The sequence below is a fragment of the Colius striatus genome, chromosome 3 (assembly GCF_028858725.1).
Source record: "Colius striatus isolate bColStr4 chromosome 3, bColStr4.1.hap1, whole genome shotgun sequence".
NCBI classification, from domain to species: domain Eukaryota; kingdom Metazoa; phylum Chordata; class Aves; order Coliiformes; family Coliidae; genus Colius; species Colius striatus.
Genome location: NC_084761.1, coordinates 24,358,455 through 24,380,627, shown reverse-complemented (window position 1 = coordinate 24,380,627; position 22,173 = coordinate 24,358,455). Strand labels below are relative to the sequence as shown.

Below are 22,173 nucleotides of genomic sequence, written 5' to 3'. Positions count from 1 at the left end.
GGTGAGGACCATGGTGAGGCAGCTGTGCCCCTGCAGTCCATGAAGGACCATCAGGAAGCAGAGATCCACTCACAGCCCGTGGAGGACCCAACGCTGGAGTGGGTGAATGCCTGAAGGAGGCTGTGGGAAGTTCACGTTGGAGCAAGTTTCTGTCAAGACCCAGGAGTACATGGGAAGAGAAGAGCCCACACCATAGATCAGATTTGCTGTCAGGACTTGTGATCCTGTGAGGGACTCAGGCTGGAGCAGACAGTACCTGAAGGACTGTTCTCCCGGTGGATGACCCACGTTGGGGCAGTGTGTGAGGAGCTGTCCCTGTGGGGGGCCCCATGCCGGAGCAGTTCATGAGGAACTGTAGCCCATGGGAAGGACCAACGCTGGAGAAGTTCGTGAAGGTTTCCCGTGGGGAGAGACCCCAGACTGTAGCAGTGAGAAGTGTGAGGAGGCCTCCCCCTGAGAAGAAGCAGCAGCAAAATCCATCTGTAATGAACAGACTGCAACCCCCATCCCCTGTGCTGTTGAGGGGGAAATAAGGAGAGTCCTGGAGGAGGGAGGAGTGGGGGGAGATGTTTTAAGATTTGGTTTTATTTCTCATTTCCCTATTCTTATAGTTTATTAATAGATTAAACCTTTTTCTCCCCAAGTAGAGTCTATTTTGCCCATGATCTCCTTGTCCTTATCTCAACTCACAAAGCTCTCCTTATATTTCTCTCTCTCTCCTGTCCAATTTAGGAGGGGGAGTGATATTATGACTTGATGGGCACCTGGTACCAGCCGGGGCTAAACCACCATAGAGTATTAAATATTTAAGATGGAAGATGTCACCAGTGATGATTTGACAGCGTTTCATCAGGAAACTCAAAGTTTCCTTTAATTTGGATTAGTTTTGTTTTCTTTAATATAGACTAGAGAATATATGAGACGAGTCATTACATGGGAGAAGACAAGTGCTTTCATTATGGTAAGACAAATGCAGACTGCTGTTTTGTTTCTTCTGATTTTTTTCATCTAAACCTTCTACTTCCCTTTGAGATTAATCTGTATGCACTCAGCTATGGTTACTATCAGTAAACAACTCCAAAGCCTTGCATTCTCTGACATAGAATTTGGTGTATTTTGTCTGGCCGACTGGGCTACAACTCGAATAGTCTCTTGAATAACCAGATTTTTTTTTCTTCAAAGGATTTGAAGCTTTCTTGCTATGTCTTTTCTGAGCTGTAAGGATGTAATTGTGCTGATTTTGAAGTATGGGCTACTGCTATTTACAGTATTCATTATAGGTGGATTATAGGTGAAAGCAAGAGTCAGGAACGCCTGTGTTGAAGTCCATTGTTACCATTGTTGCAGTGGCCTTGGGCAACTCACGTGTTCTTTCCTTTTCATATTTTCATACATGTGTAACATACGGTAATGATGTCTATCCACCCCATGGTGTTGAGGTCAGGAGTTACTAGCTAGTATCTATGTGGTAGTCATTAAATAGTGCTATATCAATATCTCCCATATCACCTTATTTAGCTCAAACTATAGTTCAATGGCATTTGAGTTCCACCTCTGCTGCAGCATATATGTGGGCTAGCTGATAATTACATTGTTTGGTGCCTAGTGTCCAGACTGATCTTCTTTAACTGTACTGTATCTTCTCTATTGAAATACAGGCCTTGTCAGGGAGAGCGTATAGTGTATTAGCTCATATGGATTGTGTACCATTGCCCTCTATTGGACAGTACTAGACTTACTTAAAATGTTTAACATTTTTTGGGCTTGAAAGTTGAACACTGAAAGAATATACTAAACTTTTCTTCAGGAATTTTTGTTTTTAAATATGAAATTGTATTTGTCAGTGGTTGTGCACTTCAGAATCTTCCCCTTCCTCAGCATTAACAAAGATTAGATTTTACTGCTAATGAAGGTTTGCAAATAGCTTTAAATATTGCTACTCATTGACACTGACTTAGTGTCCATCCAGCCAGAATTTTGTGATTTTTTTCAAATAAGGAAATGGAAGGATCTACAGCTACAGCCCAGCCCAACCAAACAGCACAGCTCAAATTTAGAAAAAACTTGAGGGAGGAAAAATATGATAATATTCTATAAGTAAGTTTGAAGTGTTTACTAAACATTGATGATCTTTTAACAGAAAAAGAAATGAAATTTATTACAGGTTTAGTTATTGTAGCTAAGTACAAGACTGCATAGGGTCTTCACATTGCTGAGTGTCTCTAACATGCTAGTCTGCTTAGCTCTTTCATAAAGGAGAATTAAACAAACAAAAACGAGTCTCTATGATTTTATCTTTTTAGTGGTGTGATATGCCATTATGACTTAGTCAGGGCATGAAGTCTCCAGGGGTGGAGACTACCACTTACCACTATTGCCTACTTTTTTTTCTGAGCTCTGTTTTCTTGTATTCTCCCAGCTGTCTTGATGCCATTCTTGTCTGTGGTGGACACTGAGTGGCAGAGACCAGAGTCAGGAGTTCCAGATATTGCACCTAAAATGCAGAGGGGAAATAGAAGCATGGAAACCTGCGGTATCCTACAGACTGCTGTAACAGTATCTTTCTGCTTCACTGTTAACTTGGTTTCTTGACTGGTTTTGATTTTTCCTCTTGCTCTCTAACTATCTCACATCTTCTGTGGTCTGTGATCATTCTGTGTATATGAAGTTGAGTGTTCATTGTAATGCATTGCCTGTTTTTCTTCAGTATGCTTTTTTAAGAGACCTGTATGCTTTGTCAAAAAATATAATGCATCTCATACATACAACAATGTCTGAAAGGGAGATCATGAACAACGGCAAAAATTTAAAACAAGGAAAAGTAATAAAGATCAAAGTAAGATATAAACAGTCAATATCTGGAAAAAAGTTATGACGTGTCTTGGAAATGCCTTTAATCCTCACTCCAGTTGTGAACTTAGTCCTAAAGTACTTTCCTGTACTTTGACCTCGGGAACACATTTTATGGCTGAGTGTTCAAAGGAGTAGAAACTACTATAAAGGTCACAAGGAAAAATAATACTACTATTACTACTGTGTGAATGTTATCCGTCCAAACATCTACCAGCTGCCATCCAAACCTGTATTTCTACTGCTGTTCATTTAAAGTTAAATACAGAGGACTCACATCTAACCTCCATATTATTTTTGAAAAAATATCTACCTAAATTTCAAGATTGTTATGGCTACTAATGTAACAACAATCATCTTTTCACTATCCTTGGATGAATTTTCTGATTTGTGGATGATCCATGTGACAAGTAAATAACTATCCAGTTTGAGTTTTGTAAGCCTAGATGAGTTTGGAGTAGCATAAATATCTGTCTGCAACCTTGGGACTTCATTTCTCATACCAGATCAAGACTGGCTAGGCGAGCTACAAATTCAGGTGCAGCACTGCATTAATGTGGTTATATAGCTTCTGAGACAGCTATCATTGCATGTTCAGGCAGCGTGGTTTCAGAGCTATTAAATCTTCTCAGCATTCATTGTACCACAATATGCTATAACAGAAAAAGCTCCTCAGATCCCAAAACAGAGGCATGTATTCTGTGTCTTTGTTGCTAAGTTGTCTTTTTTATTTTACTATCTAGCTTAATGAAGAGTTGCATGCAACTTAATGTGACCAAAATTAAAGTTTCACTTCCTGTAATAGCTTCAGCCTTTTAAAAAATAATTAAATGCCAAAGACTTTGCAATACTTGTACTGAAGAAATACCTGTAAATGTAGAAAGAGAGGGAAATGTATAATCATCTATCTTCCAGCACTCTCCACATCTGTTAAAGTATCCTATACACTTAGCATCCACTTCACCTGTTTTAGGCATTTATTTGGGAATGGAGTTAATTTTTTTAAGAATGCCTCTCCACATTGATTACACACAAGTCAAGACAGTAACTTGAGCCTCAACAGAGTCCCAGCTGAGATAACTGTCCATATTTCTGTGCTTTAAAAAGAGCAAGTTCCTAACAGAAGATGACATTAGAAAATCTGATTAATACCTTACTGTTGATACGTTTTTTAAAAAACCCTACAAAGTACTAGAAAACTTCTGGTACCAGTTCAGTGCTTGTGAATTCATAGTCAGTTGTATTTTGTGGTCTTGCACATTGCTATGTGAGGTGAAATCCTTGGCCTGCTGACATAATGGTAAATTAGTAAAGCTCCTTTTGACTTTGCTGGGATCAGGATTTTGTTGTATGTGGCCAAAGAGATTTGTTGCCTTGGTGTTCTGGTCTTGATGTTTCTTTCTACACTGATCTTTTAATTTCATTTTATGCCATATGTAAAATCTCTTGGAGTTTTAAACTGCCAGGAGAAGTAAAGAATGATGGAGAACTCCACAGAAATAGTGGAGAAAATGATTTTGAACTTTCATTTGAGATGTGACATTATGTGGCTCCACAATGGGAAATTTCTTGGAAGCTAGGAAAGTTATCTATTTTATTGTTGTCTCTTAAAGAAATGGCATCTGAGGTTATTCTTTTGTCCATGCAAGTAATTCAGCAGAGCATCAATTTAAGCTCTGTGTTCCAATAAACAAGCTATTCAATAAGAGATTTGTATTTAACTGACGAGCACCTGATGAAAAATGCTATGCTTATGCTTATAAGCTTTATTTATTAAAAAAAATTAGAAACACCATAGAGTTGAACATATGCTGACTTTATGTTGATTCTTGTTTTCCAAAATTACTGATTTTATGCAATTAAGCTCAAGTGCATCCAGTAATAACATGAAGGGACTGATTAAAACTAAGATGGCTTAAAAAAATTTTAATAATATTGAAAGGTGGTAATTTTTAAAAAATTGCCATAGTCCCATGAGGTTGTCCATGCTGGGAAGAGATACCAATGCATCTTTTACTCTGATTCTGAATGCCATAAAGTTTCTTATTTCCATTTTTGCCTTGGGCAAATTCTCCTTCTCTGCAGGCTACTTAAAAATATTGTTAACAACATAAAGAATTATTTTTCCAGCAATTGGCATAACTTTCCTTATGTTTATTTATAGTGAAGTAAAAAGTCATGAACCTCTGTACTATTTAGATAAAATTATCCTCAGGTTTTGTTTTGCTTTATTTTAAAGATGAAAATAGATCTAGATATATTAATAGCTTTTTTTACAATGTGTTTAAGAACTTACCAGGTAAGAAAATGTAACCATGAAAGGAAATAATGCTGACTCCCTTATAACCTTATAAGCCCTTCATAGAGCAAAGCTATTTCCCATATTTTTCATGTATCAATCTGTTTTTCTTGTATTGGGAGCAAAATCCTGCTTGATTTACAAATGCAAAAACTGCTTTGTGATTAATTTCATGTGATTAGTCAAAGTTTCATCTGGCTTTTCACAGATAGATTATACATGCTGTCCTTATTTCCTTGAGAGCTATTCACCCAAATAGTCTGAATAGTCTAAAGACTGGGTTCACATTTGTTATCAATATTTATTTCTTCTTTAAATAGTATGCTTCAATTAAGAATAAACAAGAGTAATTTAGCCCTTATTAGTAAATTAATATAGTAAATTAGCCCTTATGAACAAACCTACAGGAACTACCATTCTATGATTCTATGAACTAAACAAAGGTTTAGATGCATGTAAGGTAGACAAGTAATTATAATAAGTAAATGTTAGTTGCAGATTTTTACAGTGAGGATGAAAATGTTCAAACAGTAAAAACTGCTGTTACCATATTATTTTATCTAGGTAGATTGTGCTTCACTGTATTTCCTTCCTCTGCTTAGTCAGCGTGAAAATGAAATTCTACTGAATTTGAAAAGTTTGCCATTTGACCTGATGTTGATTTAAGCTTCTGGAAGCTCATATCAGCACGAGGTCACCGACAGGCAAAGCCAGTGAATCTAAAAATGGTACAGAAAAAAGAGATTAAGCTTTACTTGGGTTCAGATTATTTAAACAAACAGATAAGAATTTAGGGAAAACGAAATTGTGTTTCTCATCTAAGTGGTCAAATCACTTTATTAAATGATACAATTTACATCTCTGGCATGCACTCTCAGATAAAGTGTACTTTGCAGTGAGCAAAAAGTCTTTAGAAGTGAAAAGCCTTTTATAAAGATAATACAGTCTTTTGCTTCTAGGCAGAAATGCAGTGTGAATAGATACTGGGTTGTGTTAAAGCAAACCAAAATGAAAACAAATTATGAACAAGAGTTGTGAACAGCATCATCTAACATAAGTAAATTTTTAGTTATATTGTGTATTCAAATATTCTGCTTATTAACAGAGATACCTCTGAGGGTGAACACACAAAACCAACGTATTTAGAATATCAAGAGAATTATTTCCTCACATTTATTGAGTAGAACTGTGCATTCAAAAACAAATTTAAGAAATACTTGCATTACTATGTTGAAAACTCACACACAACAGTCACTATTTGATAGGAAGGTGCTTTGCTAGTGGAAAAACAGGGTGAAGAATAAAAACTAAAAAAATACCATGTGATTCTTCGTAAAGCTCTGTATGCATTAATATGTCATTTAGTAGTCTGAGCCTGCTGCTTCCTTTGAAATCAGTACATTGTCTCAATCTCATTTTAGCCTGATTCCCTTGGTAAACAAGACCATATTATCTGTCTGCATGCATATGTGTATGTTTGTCCTCCCATTAATAACTTCAAAACTATTTATTTGATTCATTTCTAAGTGGCAGTGGAATAGATCTCAAAGACAATCCATTGCCCACAGGCTTTATAAAAATAGATGCCTGGGTGGAGGACGGATACACTTACCAATGTTGCTATTGAGGGAAATGATGCAGTGTGAACTTGTTCCATATTAGATATGAATCCATATGGAAAAGAGCTAGTAAATCCTCAGAAGGAGGAAAAAAAATCTGCAGAAGGTCATGTTAAATAAACACACAAGTTAATCTGTGGTTAGATATAAAGCCACATGAAACTCAACATCAGTAATTCTCATGTTCACAGAAGTACTTAATGATGAATTCCTGCTTGTGGATAGGATAAAATTGTAAGGCTACACTTGTTTTTTTTCTTGGGAAATTAACAAAAAGCCAGTGATTCTGTCATTCTTACATGCTTGTACTTGTTGCATATTTGGGGCAGGGGGTTAGAGCATGATCCTAGAGTCTATTTTTCTGTATTACTATGTAATCACAGTATGAAAGGGTTTTTAATATCACTTTGTATTGTAACTTCATTTGTAACATCAAAATTTTAAAATACTTTTGACAAATTTTAATTTCATGTATTTAAAATTAGCACACATTTCCTTCTGGTACATATATGACCTTAAAATTCACAACATTAGTTTTAATGAGAATTTAAAAGTTCAGTATCTGATTCTGAAAATTAAAATAATTGTACTGGGTAAAAATATGCCTTAATGCAAACTCATTAATCTGGCTTCCTGTTTCACAATGTTAAATATACAGTTCAAAATGGAACCCTGAACTTGACTTGGGTATAGGGAAGCATTTTATTATGGTAATAGGGACAATAGTTCAAAATATCTAAGTAGTGTGCAATTTTCAGAATGTAGGCCTTCTGTGAAATACACATGCACTACTATTCATTGAATAGTTAAAAGCTTGATGGCTTTGAATTATAGTTTCACTGAAATTAAGTGAAAACTTGAAATCTAGTTTAAGGGAGATAGGCCTGGATTCAAAGACAAGCCCTTAAGGCTAATAGGGCTACCACAGTCCCATTGGTTTCAGTGGGAATATTCTCAGTCATGATAAAAGGGGACATTAAAGGACTTTGTGGAGAGAAATGTATTTTTGCCTGTGTGGCAGGAAAATTTACTCTTTTCATGTGCGTGTATGACTGAGGTGCAAAGCTTCTTTTCAGGCATATCATGGCAGCCTTGTTAATATAATTTTTCAAAATCACTTTTTCTTTGTAAATTCATATTTTGGAAAATAAGTTTGTAAGGTGCTATAGCGATATGATCCTAGTTTAAAGGTTTACAACTCCCATGTCTTCATTTCTCGCTTGATCAAAAGGATCACTTGATTTCAGAAAGACTTCTGTTTGACTAGAGAATTACTGCCAACTTAAACTCATGAAGGGTATATTTTTAATGTGATTATTTGCTCTTATGGGAAGTTTCCCCTTGACTGAACTTTGGGTTAATTTTACTTTTGCCTTTTTACAAATTATATTTTATAATTTCTGTAATGGAAAATTCTTTGCAGATGGGGATGTTTTGTAATATACTTCTTCTTACTGCCTGTGTTTCTAATCTAATCACTTTAGTCAAAGTTGACACCTTCCTAAAACTAAAGGATAGTTAACAGTGCTTCTACAGTAATTTTAGTGGACGATGCTTGACAGATCCTTGAAGAATGCCCCACAAAATGAGGAGAATGCAGAGCACTTTGTAAAACTTGGGATATTCATGTAATGCTTTAATGCCATCTAAACTACCCAGTAAGCTTGGAATACATATATTTTTAGCCACACGTTTCTATCATTTGAATAAGCTGTAAATGCAAGATATCACCAGCAAAAAATATTTACTATCTCTCAGATCCATCAATAGTTTAATTGTAACCAACCATCCAAATATTTGCTACTTCTACTAGACTCACACCATGGAACACATTTCATAAAACCATCTTTCACATACCAATTTCTGTGTAGAACAGGTATTGTTCTTGATCAACAACTTAACTATGTTTTCCAAACAAAATACAAGTCAAAAGCTTTCTAAACAGAGAACTAACTAGACACTAAGAATAACTGCCCAGCCAGTCAGATTACTAGATGCTGTAGCAGTAAATGTTCTGGAAGTAGTGCATTCCACAGAGAAATAAAGGCTTTTCAGCCTCTGGCTTGTTCAATAGTTTATTACAAAATTATCTTGCAATCCAGTTTAAAAGCACTCTAAATACTTTACACATTCTTTTTGTTGTTCAAGTATCATGGTACTGATCTCTATTAATAATACCTTTCTTCCTGTTATGTTCAGATTTTTTGATTAATTACCATATGTCAAACTATCAAAACTGTCTGGAAATCCATCTGAAATGGATAACTGCATAAAATCTCACTTATCTACAAGTTGTAGGTATTCAGGTATCATGTCTATGGAAGTATCTGAGCTGTTGCCACAGTAAAAATACTCATCAATTAACTTTCATAGCTCATTTTTTAAATGTAGTAAAGAAATTATATGGCAAAAAAGCCAGTGCTTCCAAGTATTCCACTTCCCTTAGGATTTTCCCAAGTCTGGTTATATCTAGTACCTTGGAACTCAGATGTGAAACATACCCAGAAAACCTACAAATTGTAAAATATTTCTTGTCTTTAAAATGCCCTTATTTTGCTTTTTTTTTCACATTAACTTTACTGCAAGCATTTGTACTTTATCTGTCTACATTCTTTCTATATTTTTGTACCTATCACATTGATTGCCTCATTTTCATCCTACTCTTCACCCCAAGAAATGTGTATTTTTGCCTTTTGACAAATAGAACAGTCTTAGATTAGTTGTAAAACTGAGTCTATTCTAGAGGCTACTACCCCTGCAGTCATATAAAAACTGTGCTCCAGTCAGTCACCTGATTTCTTTAGGTCAGAGATTGTCAGGCTAACAAGAAACTTTCCTTCTCTAACTCAAATATAAGGCTTGTAAAGCTGGAAGAAGGGAAAATATGCCTGGCCCTTCAGCTGCTCATGTTGGACGCCTCCATCCCCTTGGCTGTGGATTGTAGTTTGAATCAGCTGATGACAAGCAATAGTCAGACCTGGAATCCATGGACATTATATCAGGATCTGTTCTGGACCGTTGACTGCAGTAAGCATACTTCAGCTGAGATCCAGCCTTCATGGTAGCACTTGGGGCAGACAGGGAGCTTTTAGGGTGTGATACATTACCCGGTTGCTTTCCCGCTAATAAGGCTACACTACCACTTGGGGGCTCATAAGAAACTTTTTGTTTCCATTCATCTGGTGGCTCAGGAAGTATTTTCCTGCGAGCAGCTGATACTACATTAGCAGCAATGGACTCCTGCATATTTTGAGGCCCAAAAGCTTCATCCACTAAGCCAAGAGGAGATCTTGCTGCTGCTTCCCAGGGAGTCAGTCTCTTGCCAGGTTTGTCAGCTGCTGTATCTGGCTTGCTGAAGTAATCAGGGGCAGGCTGAAATATAAGAGGAGAAGTAGGAGACATGGCTGGAGAAATGAATGAAGAAGGTCTCCCAGGAAGTGATAATGAGCGTCCACTGCTTCTTCCCTAGGAAAGCAAAATACCAAATATTGTTACAGTTATTAAACACAACAAAACAAAACAAAAAGGAAGCCCCTTCTCTTCAGTTCCAAATTGGAACAACAGACCCTGAAAGCACATGACATCCTGGCAATACCTTTTTATGTCTATAGACACTTTTTAATATTTAAATTTGGTGGAAAGAAAGGAGATAGTAAAAAGGAGCCAGAGAAAGAAACAGGAACAAAGACAGAGCAAACTGAATTTTTGAGGAAAGTATAGACTGAATTACTTTTATCGAAAAGGAAAAATTACATTAGCAACTGTGCAGCTTTCCTACTACTTATCTAATGTGCCTTGTTATGACAGTTCTGAATGTGTTTACAAGATTCTTTCTAACATGCAGGCATAGCCCAATTTACTTGATAGCAGGCTCTGTCTAGGACATCTGTCCAATAACATATATTTGACAATACTCTATTAAGAAAGGCATTTCTTACTCTGAAATGTTTATACTCATCCTAGTTTTCACTTCTCAGAGCACAAAAAGGAACACAAAAAAACTAAAGACATCATTCACTTTATATCCTTACATGATGCTACTTAACCTGGTTTCTTTAAAAGGCAATGCCCTCAAAATTTTAGTACATTCCAACCCATTTATAGGAGCAATCCATTCATATTTGACAAATCCTAATCTTCTTAGTAATGCAGCACTTTTAAACAGAAACTGTTTTCATGTGAAGGTTCAGCTGCAACAGTCACTTGGCAGCATAGGAAAAAGGTATATCTTTTTCCCCAAGCCAGACATGTTCTTTGTGTTACACAAATTACTTTGTTCTTACCAGGTAATGTCAATACATGCCATTCCTAAAATCAATGATTTAAACCAATATCCTGAGGTTTAGAAGCCTTTAATTCTGAAATCCAGGGAGAAATTCTAGGCTTTTTTGCCAGAGGCTTTGCTAGATTTTCATTCAAACAACATTGGCCTATGTTACTTTTCCTTATTAGCTGCCAAAACTTAAAGTACTGTGAGCATGATACAGATGCCATCAATAGGTATATGATCGTACAAGGTGTAGCTTATCTAGCAAAAATTCACACAGAAGTTTCACATTTTATGGGCTTTTCTGTCATGGGTTCTTAATGGATTTTAAAACCTTAAGACCTCTGCTTTACACAGGTTTTTATGTTCTATTTTAATATCAGCCTTGTATATGAGAGATGGAAACTGAGAAAGAGACTACTGATTTAATTGTTTTCTGTCAGTTTGGTGGTGCTCAGTCTGAATCTCTTTTTTAAAAAGTGTAGAGTGTACTCAGAGCTTACATAACAAGAGTTTTGATAACTCTCACAACTAATGCTTTGTAACAGAACTATCCTTTCACCTCTGAGCTATGACCAGCTGTTCCCAGATCGCAGTTCCAGAGAGGAAACTCTCCAATATTACTAATCCTACTCCCATGTACTTACAGCACATTTTCATGAGTTTCTAATTCTATCCAGAAAAAATATTTCATTTTGGACAACTTAGCTCAGTTAATTTTTAAGGATCCTTACTTAAACCTTGAGATGAGCAGTCATTACAACGTGGCTGATTGATGATTGCATATAGACAGATCTCTAGTGAGTGCTGTAAGATGGAACATTGGAAGGTAAGGGAATTAAAAAAAAATATAACTATTTTTTTTTCCCACAGATGAAGTTATATGCTGTCAAGAATGAATTAAGTTTCTCCATATATTCTCCTGATGAGAGGGGTCTCTCTTTTTTTACCTGGAAAATAAGAGTCCAGGTAGCAGATTATTAGTGGGACCAATGAGTGGCAGGCCCAGATAAGCCAGTCAGAATGGTTATTCCTCTAATGTATTACAATTTCTTTCTTCATTGAATCCACAGAAAAGAGTTTATTCAACAAGCTTGGTTGGTGCATTTTGTTTAAATTATTTTCAAGAATAAAAATGCAAAGGTGCAAAATCAAAATAAGTAAGCAAAATTAGATACAGTTTTTATATTAGGAATTAATCTACTAAGCCAAACCATGAAACTAAAAAGATGAGGTTGTACAGAGAGATAAAAAAGTAGATCAAACAGGTCAACCTAATTAGTCTGCCTGCTAAAATCTTTCATATCCAAAGTATTTCACATTATTTGGCTTTTTTAAAAAATATAGCATTAACTGCTCTCAGGAAAGTTATAGAACATTGCATATTCTGAGTAGACAGAAAATTTCCCCGCGTATTTAATGAAGATTCCAGTCCCAAGCCCTGTATGTACTTTGTAGGATTCCAGAGATGGAGAGGGAAATGATCGCTTTGAAAGAAGTGTTACACAAAATATAAGATTTTTCAAGACAATTAGGATGAAGATGCTGTCTAGTTTGCTATGTTTATCTAAAAACTCCAGTGTTCATCAAGTTACAGAAGTATCTTTTTTGGTCTAACCATTGTCGATAAAGCAGGAGCTTGGTTTTATTGGACACAGCTTTATCAGAGATGATGAAGCGTGTTTTACCATGTGTCTAATAAAATGGGCCATTCTTCTGTTCTATGAAGGTAGAAGTTTAACTTGTAAAAGCAGAAATAATGTAGACAGATTAAATGTTCACATTATGGCGAGTTCTACACTTTTTTAGTACAGATGGTAGATCAGATTCATCAGAAAATCAAGATCATTAATGGAAAATAAGATATTATTCGATGATGATGGAAACCATTCTACATCTAGTTTTGTTATCATATAAAGCAAAGAAACAGAACTGGCAGAACAGAGCTAAAATGACCTCATAGAAAAAAACCTCTGTATGAATCAAACAATACAGTATACAGGAACTAGCACAATTTTGACAACCAGATTCAGGGATGAGTGTTTTATTGGCCTGAGAGTTTTACTGGCCTGAGACTCTCCTATGTCCATAATTTGGAAGAACTCAATGAAAAAGTGTTTGTACTTCAAATCGTATCTATCCACAGCACTTGTAATGTCATGCAAGTCATAAATTTAGCATGTAAAGGTCATTGTAAAAAGAAAAAAAAAAAAGCAGAATCTCAATACTTGATAAACTGGAGAATATTATTAAACCTTTGGAATTTATCTGCATTTTTAAAAAGTCAAGCAATGTGAAATATTTTGGATATGGAAGACTTTAGGCAAATATTTTTTTTTCTCCATTTTAGTATGAGATTGTGGTCAGTTTATTAGTTTTAGTGCAGCATGGGTCTGTATTTGGCTAAAATGTTAGGCCTTGCAGGAAGAGAGGCAGTCAACAAACTGGAACATCAGTAGTGCCTTGGGAATGAGCTCAGTTTTACTAAAGTTCCTTTTATGAATTTTTGTTTTGTTTTTTACTTTAGTCAAGCTCTCAGGGATAGAATGACTAGGAAAGAATCCAAATGGTTCATACTATCTCGTGAGATGAAGAATGTATCATTTTGTAAGGGTGGTTTTCCTTGGCTCCAAATATGATTACTCAGTGATTACTCTATCAGATTGAACAATCTGTAATGGATTTTTAAAATCGAATTCAATTTAGAGACTGACAGGTAACCTGCAGCAACTGTAATGATTTACCTGGCCAATGAGAGATGGTACCAATTTATCTGGAAAAAAAGAAGTCCTTAAAATTTGATAAATATTCTGCTTTTCTACCTCAGAATCTCAAGAGAACAACAGTGGTTTCAAGTCTTTTCCATTTTGCCAGGGTACTCATTGAAAGCAGTTGCTTTTAAGTTGCCAGAGTGGTTTATGCATTTTTTTTTTAAACTGTTCTCCTGGATCTTGTATATTTAGGGACATTTCTAGACTTCATTTTAGTAGCCATTATCAGAGAGCCTTCATTCTGGCAGAAAACTGGACCAGGTTATTGAAAGAATGCCCCAGTAATCATTGAAGATAATCAATGATTACTTCCTTCTGGATTTTTTATAAGGAATTTTACAGCTGGAAGCTCGTTTATTCTAAGTTTAGTTTGATTACATCTGTTGTATTATTTCAGGAATGAGAGAAAATCAGTGTTTTCCATTATTGTTTAATCTTTCTCTGTGTACGTTTATCAACATACAATACAGTTATGCCTATAAAAAGCAAACTGAAACTTGTTTGGCTACAGGCATCTTTGCATTCCTTGGCACAGTTTATTTTTTGTAAGGAAGAATATTTGCTGCCACCTTCTGGACTTTTATATTCCACAGCTTAGAGGAAGGCCTTAGAAGGTGAAGTCTGGTGAATGAACTTTTGAAAGCCACGTGCAAAAGTGGTCCAAGTTTCTGACCATGCTTCTTTTTATTTTTTAAAAAAAATTAAAGGAGTTTAAGTTTATATGAAGTAAAGGCTAGTGATATTTTTCTCTAAAGTCAAAGAAAAGAAATATTACTTATATTGCAAAACTCTAAGGCAATAGCACTATTGTTGCTGAACATATCCCAACTAAAAGACAAATTATCCGGTTCCATATAACATTCTTATCAAATCTTTTAAACTGAAATTTTCAGTTTTAGTTGTTTGTTGCTTTCTTATTTACTTCATCCTAAATGATCCAACTATTTTTCAGATATATTTCAACCAAATATAGTTTCAAAGAGTGAGAGTAGGGAAAACATATGTCAATGACAAAAAATTCTAACATTCTTTTCCTTTAAATGTGCTACCACTACATACTTTAGAACTGATTTTAGACTGATCTTTGTATCTGAAGTAATGCATGCAAACTTGCATATGAAAGCCTTGTGTAGGCTCAATAGGAGCACCTTGCTTTTTACAGCTAGTTCCTGAGAACTCTGTTAGCAGTGATAATATTCTGTTATGCAGGAGGATTGTATTCATTGTTACAGGTCTAAGCTGCTGTAGGCTATGATGGTTTTGGATACTACATGGGGGAACAAGGGGACTGTCCTTGCACTCTCTTCCTGTCTAAACTGAAGACTATGTGTATCCCCACAGGATGAAGAAGTCACTGGGGTGTTGCACAGCTCCTGTACTGGCTGCACAGCAGGGTTTTTGATCACAAAAGAGCTGTGCATCCAGGTGTATGGTGCATAGCCATGTCTTTTCTCAGGTCCAGACCTGAGGCCTCACACTCAGGACTGAAATGCGTTGCAGAGCACAGCTGTCCCTAGACAGACCCCAAGACTTCCTGTCTGAGCCCAAGCAGCCTCAAAGGGGAGAACATCTGACTTGAATACAGGGTGAGCAAGAAGCATACTTTCATTACGGTAGAAAAAAAGGGAAGAACAAAGAGACTGGACAAAGTAAAACCACAAGCTTGTTAAACTTTATACCAAAGTAAAAATCTGTATTCAGTACTGGGTTGGAGAGTGATGAGTCTAGGACCTAATGGCCAAGGTTCCTGGATGACAAGCTTAAGGAATGGAAAATTGACCCATGTAACTCGTGATGAGGCCACAATGAAGAGACCAGGAAAAGAAAAGGATTAAGAAATGGGACAAGGAAGGTACATTTGGGGAAAAGAACCCATGCCTGCTACTATATATTTTCCTTCTGAGTCCCAGAGAAATTTATTTCCCAGAGGGATGGAGTTTGTCCTTCCAGTAACTCTGCTGTCAGAAGACTGTGAAGCCCCATTGGAAACCTGCATTATCCTCCCAATGCACATTCACATCCGGGATGTTAACATATGTTTGCTGCCAGTTACTGCAGCAGTGTAATGGCAGTTGTCAGTGGTGATTCAAGCCACACTGGAGGACCCTGTTTGTTACAGTATGCTACATGATAGTATTGCAGGGTTTGGTTTGTTATTCTTAGAAAACCCTTGGGTCTTAAACATACAAAGCTGCCTTGAAGCAATGTTAAGGAAGCTGGAAGGTCAAGTACTCAAAAGCGATGAAATGCAAGCATCATTGCCCAGTGCATATGCATAATTAAATTTCAGGACTTCTGCCCCATCCAGTGCCATTTCAGGAATTCACATAGGAAATACTAGGATTATGTAGCAAAGGAGTATATTGTGCAAAAGGTGCTTTCACTGATTGGATTTCATAACTGGTCACTGAGGATTCCCTTTCTGGGCTTCTGCCTGGAGACCTATTGTCTCGCAGTACTCACAAACTGATTTTAAGGATCACATACCTGGATACAATAACTAGTTCAAATACAGTAACTAATGGTAGTGATAGTTGTATGAAGCTGGAACACAAAAAGTTCCATTTAAACATAAGAAAAAACTATTTCAGTGTGAGGATGAGGGAGCCCTGGCACAGGCTGCACAGGGAGATTGTGGAGTCTCCTTCCTTGGAGGTCTTCAAGACCAGCCTGGACACATTCCTGTGCAACCTGATCTAGGCGAACCTGCTTCTGAAGGACTAGATGATCTCTAAAGGTCCCTTCCAACCCCTACCATTCTATGACTCTATGAACTAGTTCAAATGCTACTGAACTCTGAAGATGCTAAGGGTCTTGGATGCTCAAGGCTGCTGAGTGTGCTGGTATCAGAGCTACACACTTTGTGCATTATTTTCTCATTTGTAGAATGTGATAATGTAAAAATGAAGCATAGTTTCTGAATTACTTGAATGCTAACAAAAAAAAAATCTCTGAAGAAATAACTCTGCTTGAAGACAACACTTTGAAGAGTGTGCATTAAGTAAGGAATGGTGCTAAGCAGAGAACGATGTCAAAACAGTAAAGAGCTATTTGTCACATAAGTGGTAGCATTCTGTGTCCTGAATAGAGTCTAGATTCTAAAAAAAAAAAAGCAGATGATGACTTGGTTACAGATGTTTTTCAAATACCCAATGGGATTGGATTAAGCTGATACAGGCAATATTTATTTCACGTGTCTCATTTTGTAATTCAAATGGTAGTGTTTAATATTGTTTTTTCATAATTAAATGTACAGGTTCCAGTTCGTGCTTCGATTTGTCAAGCAATCACCTCTCTGAAAGTAATCTTTGGATAAGAAAAGTTTGTCATTTTGTACAACTGAAATGCTCACAGTTGTGCAACAGAATACAGTGTAGGTGTAGATTTACATCATAATAAAAGTTGCTGCCTCTCATTTCTTAATCTTTTCAGTTTTTAATGGAGTGCCATCACAACTTTTTTTTTTCTCATTTTTTCTCAGTCACATCTCTGCACTTTTTGACATCAGCCAAACTAGCAGCTAAGTAGTATGTGGAAAGTTTTCTGAAGAAACTTCAGTGTGCTTCTGTAGAGATCCTTCCAACAGATTATTTCACAGAGCTTCAGGATTTTTCCTACTTTTAAGATCATTTGGTAAAAAACCTAAAGTGCTTCCTGTAGTAAGCAACGGGCCTGAAAAGCACTTGTCAAACATAGCTCTAGAGTGTTTCCAACTCTTCCCTTATGTAATCACATACAAAGGTAATGTTTACTATAAAGTAAGAACAGCCATTGTCATAGTTACTGTGAAGTTGTTGCAGTGGCACAAAGTGTGCTATGAAATCATACAGGCTCAAATGTTTTCCCAAGAAATCTACCAACAGTGAGTAATTCAGAGCTTCTGAATCCACAGGTTTTTGAAGATCTTGTCAAGTTTCTTCTTTGTGTAATATTTCCATTTCAAGCTAAGTAGACTCATTATAATATAACGCTGTGCCAAGCTGTGTAATTAAGATTTGCACTTGCCATACCGAACTGCCAAAGTGATCAGTGAAATCCCAGATGTTTGACTTCAGGCAAAGAAACATGTATCATGTTTTGTTAAAAAGGCAAGACTGGAAGAGCGGATCTTTTTAGAACCAATCAGTTTTTGTTCTTAAAGATACAAAATCTGGAAAACGATCCTGGAAAAAGAGAGAAGAAAGATTTTGCAAATTGTTAGTCATGAAGAATGCTGTCATTTCACTGGTGTTTCCCTACCTCATCGTGTACAGAGGATTCCTCACAGAGATGCTTCAGCAGCAGAGCGTGGTGGTAAGGGTGGTCCTTTGTTGAGGTGATTTCCCAGATGCTTGATAAACAGTGCAGCTCCCAGATCATATCATCTTTTGTCAAGTTCTCTTTGTAATTGCTTATAATCTTTATCAGATTTCACCTTAACACTTTGAAAAACTCTTGTGTATAGGAGCAGTTATCTATCTAGAATAAACTATTTGTAGATCTGTTGTCTCTCAGAGCAAGAGTCTATTGATAGGGCCTGCTTTTCTTTTTAAAGCTTTTTTTTTCTCTTTTCACTGGGTATTAGCGTTTCAGTTCTTTCACAATATCTTTTTGTTAAGTAGCAGAGGAAAAAAATAATGCCCAGTGATGTGATCACTCTGTCATTCAAGAATAATCTAGAAAAATTCAACAAAAAGCTGGAAATAGTCAGCCACCTCTGCAGAGTAATTGAACTCTTCTTGCTGATTATTTTCTTCTCTTGTACCTTCAGTATTTTGTGAACCTTTGATAGGAATTTTATCCTGTGCAGTCTCTGCTTGTCTTCTGGAGTTTTCTCCCCACTGCTTGTCTCCTTCTAGTCCTAGTAGTTTTTTCTCTAAAAATTGTCCCTCTGCCACTTAGCACTAATTTTCACATGCTGGTCCCTCACTTCCTAATTTTTGGAGCCTGCTGGTACCTCCACCTCTTAGTATTTCTTTACTTCAGATACAAATTTGTGTGAATTATGAACATTTTTTTCAGTGTGAATAACAACAACACTCTGCCAAAAAGAAAATAAACTGATTGCCACGTGATTGCTGTGATGAAAGCAAAATGAGTCATGCAGCTTTGGGACTGCTTCTGTGTCTTGACTCCAGACTGTGTGATATAAAATAAAATTATGTATACAAAATAAATTTAAAAAACCCAACAAACTATGTATATAAAATTATGGTCAGTGCAAGAAGGCTTCAGACAAAAATTGTGTGAAACCTCCTTTTGTGACTGATCCCAAAGTGACTTGTCAGTGTATCTAGAAGAGAAGTGCGAATTCCCTACTGGAAGTCTTGATATGAGTGTGTTAGGAAGTCCCGTGCCATCAGCCAAGTGCTTTTGGAAACAAGCAGCTTATTGTCAGCTGATGTTGTCACATCATTTAGGAAACTGGCAAAGTTATTTTTTTCCATAAGAAAGCAGAAAGCAAAAGAAGGACTCTTACTTGCAACAGATGGTAATATTTGCTCTGTAAATGTTCCTACAGAAAAACAATCATTGAAATATCTTCCTGTTTCTTTCATAATATGTTATCTTTTGCTGAGTAGGCAGATGGTGAGAATGGGTGGAGGATGGAGAAGTTTAGCAGTTCTTTATTCCAGAACTAAATTTTACCTTTTATTTTTGCAACAGAAATTTAAACTTTTTGTCTAAAAAATTCTTCAATTCAGGTTTTATAAAAATAGGTTTATAATTGAATCAGAAATTGAAAGTACTTAAACACCTGATTGAGGGAGTTGTTTTCATGAAAAGTCTGTCTAAGATGTGAGATCCAAACTGGTTCAGTATAATACCTCCAGTGTGTGCTATAATTAAATGTCCTAAAAACAACATAAAACACAGTCATATTTTAACGTGAACATACGGGAAATATTGTTAATAGGAGTGGCCTAAAATTCATTGTTGAATATGCCTGCATAGTAAACCTAACAATTGCATCTTGATAGCCTTGTTGTATTATATTGAAATAATTCCAGTAGCTTTTCCAGGAAATCATTTATTAAAACACATTGCCCTTTCAAAGTGAAATTTCAGATGGCCCACTCTACACAAACTGTTAATTTTCTTGATGTTCCAGCAATGTTTGACGTCATCATTAGCTTTTAATTTGAACTGATGACAATGAACAGCTCAACGTTAAGTATCTGCTTCACAAGAGATTATGTTTTGGATAAAGCTCTTACTTTAGGTAGGCTAGTCTTCTGAAATAGTAATAAGAATTACAGACTTACCTGATTAGTAAAGAAAGTCTTGAAGCCAAGTTGGATCCAAGCACTATGCATGTAGAATGACATGTAGATATGAATTTGAATTCAGAGTTGGACTTTGAGTGTGATTTTCAAGTGATCTTAGCTAAGAGGAATAGTGTCACTGGCGGTCTTGCTTTTCGCTCCTATTGGTGCTTTAAAAAAGTCCTTCTGTCATTGCTATAAGCCATATGAATTACTTGTATTTGAGTAAAATCCAAACGTGATCTAAATCCAAGTTTTCAGCATAGATGCACTTCTCTTTCTTTTGGGCAAAGTAAAGAGAAGATAAGCTAATGGCTGTATTTTATATTGCTATCACAAAAGCTATTTTTTTTCTTATTGCTGTAAATGTGCATGTGATTTAGTTGACTTCCTAAGTGAACTTTTGGATTCTGCTGAAAGCAAAAGAAATAGCAAAATTATTTTAAAGATGACAGTTAGACATTTCTGTCTTTCGGGTGAATTTACTTCTAGATAGATGACTCGGGAAACTGAAATGTTCTGTTTCAGTCCCCAGCTCTTCTCTAGCTCCTATTCTGTCTTTCTGGAAAGCTAATTTCCTTTGCATGAGAAGATGTCACAGCTTTACCTCTTGTTTCTTCTGCTGATAATTAGAATAATAATGCTTAATATTTCTTACTTGGAAAGTGATATGTCTTGTAGGCATATATATATGCTAGAAGTTAGATTTCAGTAATCCCCATATTTCACACAGGATACTCAGTAGCTGGTGATGAATTCCAAAGGTTACTGACCTGAGGCTGATAGAACTGTTGGCCATGTTGTGTATGCTGCTGTGTCTTGTTAGTAGCCACATGCATCAAAGTCAACGCTTGTGGTGGAAGTACAAAACTGCTAAAAATCTCACTAAAGAAATATTCTTGGGGTGATAGGGTGAAAAAGTACAGAAATGTTGTTATAATTTACAGATGTATTTTACAGGCAGTGGCTGTCAGTAAAAACATTAAGGCAATATGAGGCTTATTGGATTTCTATGTATCTCTCTAGCAGCACTGCTTATCTTTTGTAGGGTATCTTTCATTCCAAGTAGTTGCCAGTATCTTAAACTTCTACTTAAAACAGTGCATGTAACTTTTACTAGAGGGGAAGGAAGGTGTGAAGAAAGGGAAGAGAAAAGAGAATCATAAAGAGAAGGGGAAGGGAAGGGAAGGGAAGGGAAGGGAAGGGAAGGGAAGGGAAGGGAAGGGAAGGGAAGAGATTTCATATTAATGACATAGCACAGAAAATAGATACCCCTTATAATACACTGTCACTCTGTACATATAAGTGAAATTAAAAAAAAAAACAAAGGCAACCAAACCAAAGGAAAAAAAACCCAAACAGGCAGAGAGGAAAGGGACAAGTTTAATGAGAGAAGAAAAGTACAGATATTGATAGTGGAAAACAGATAGAAGGGAGATCTCCAATGGATTAAAATATTGCTACTTTCTATTTCCAGGTAAATACAGTGTAATTATTTCTTGAGGTTTTTTCTTTTTTTTTTTTTTTTTTTTTTTTGTTTGTTTTAAATTTCCTACCATTCTTCTGAGTTTCAAGAGGGTGTTGGATACACTTGGTCATTTTCTTTTAGTTCAGACAGTATCCCAATCCAAAATCTAAAGGAGAGAGTAAGATTTTGGAGGTCCAAAATTCAAAGGAGCGATTTTTATTGGCTTGATTAGACTTTAATTGCAATCTGCTTTCTGCATGTACGTGCTCCTCCGCTTTGATTGCTATTTGAGTTACCAACAGCCAAGGTAAGGAGATTTTGTTCATATTGGTGAATGTTTTCTTCATCGAGATAAATAGTTCTACTAAAACTCCTATGATATAAAAAGTCCATAATCTGGTCTGTAGCTATCTGAGTGGTAGTTTAAACAAATATATCAACAGATTCTGCCACCTTTATTCACAGAGGGATGCTATAATCTTTAACTTCATACTCGGGATGGATTTTGATACCCTTAGTTGTGTGAAACAACACCTTATTTCAGACATAACACCAGTGATGTTAACAGGACTGCTTACTGAAAAACATGCTAAAATATTCAAATATAGCTCTTTGATTTCAGCAAGGCTGTATATTCACTGCTGTATTATACAG

At 36.1% G+C, this 22,173-nt stretch overlaps 1 protein-coding gene across 2 annotated transcripts in view; it reads right to left on the bottom strand.

The window, feature by feature from the left end:
* Positions 1–5,365: 5,365 nt before the first annotated feature.
* SYNPO2 (synaptopodin 2) overlaps positions 5,366–22,173 on the bottom strand; it is an 88,167-nt gene continuing 71,359 nt past the window's right edge. The window contains exon 5 of one of the 2 annotated variants that reach the window (XM_010204257.2): positions 5,366–10,233. In XM_010204257.2, coding sequence (XP_010202559.2) covers positions 9,673–10,233 — 561 coding nt within the window. In that variant the 3' untranslated portion in view covers positions 5,366–9,672. Of the gene's footprint in view, positions 10,234–16,889; positions 17,970–22,173 lie in introns of those variants that run through there. The other variant, XM_010204258.2, reaches the window with a different exon arrangement.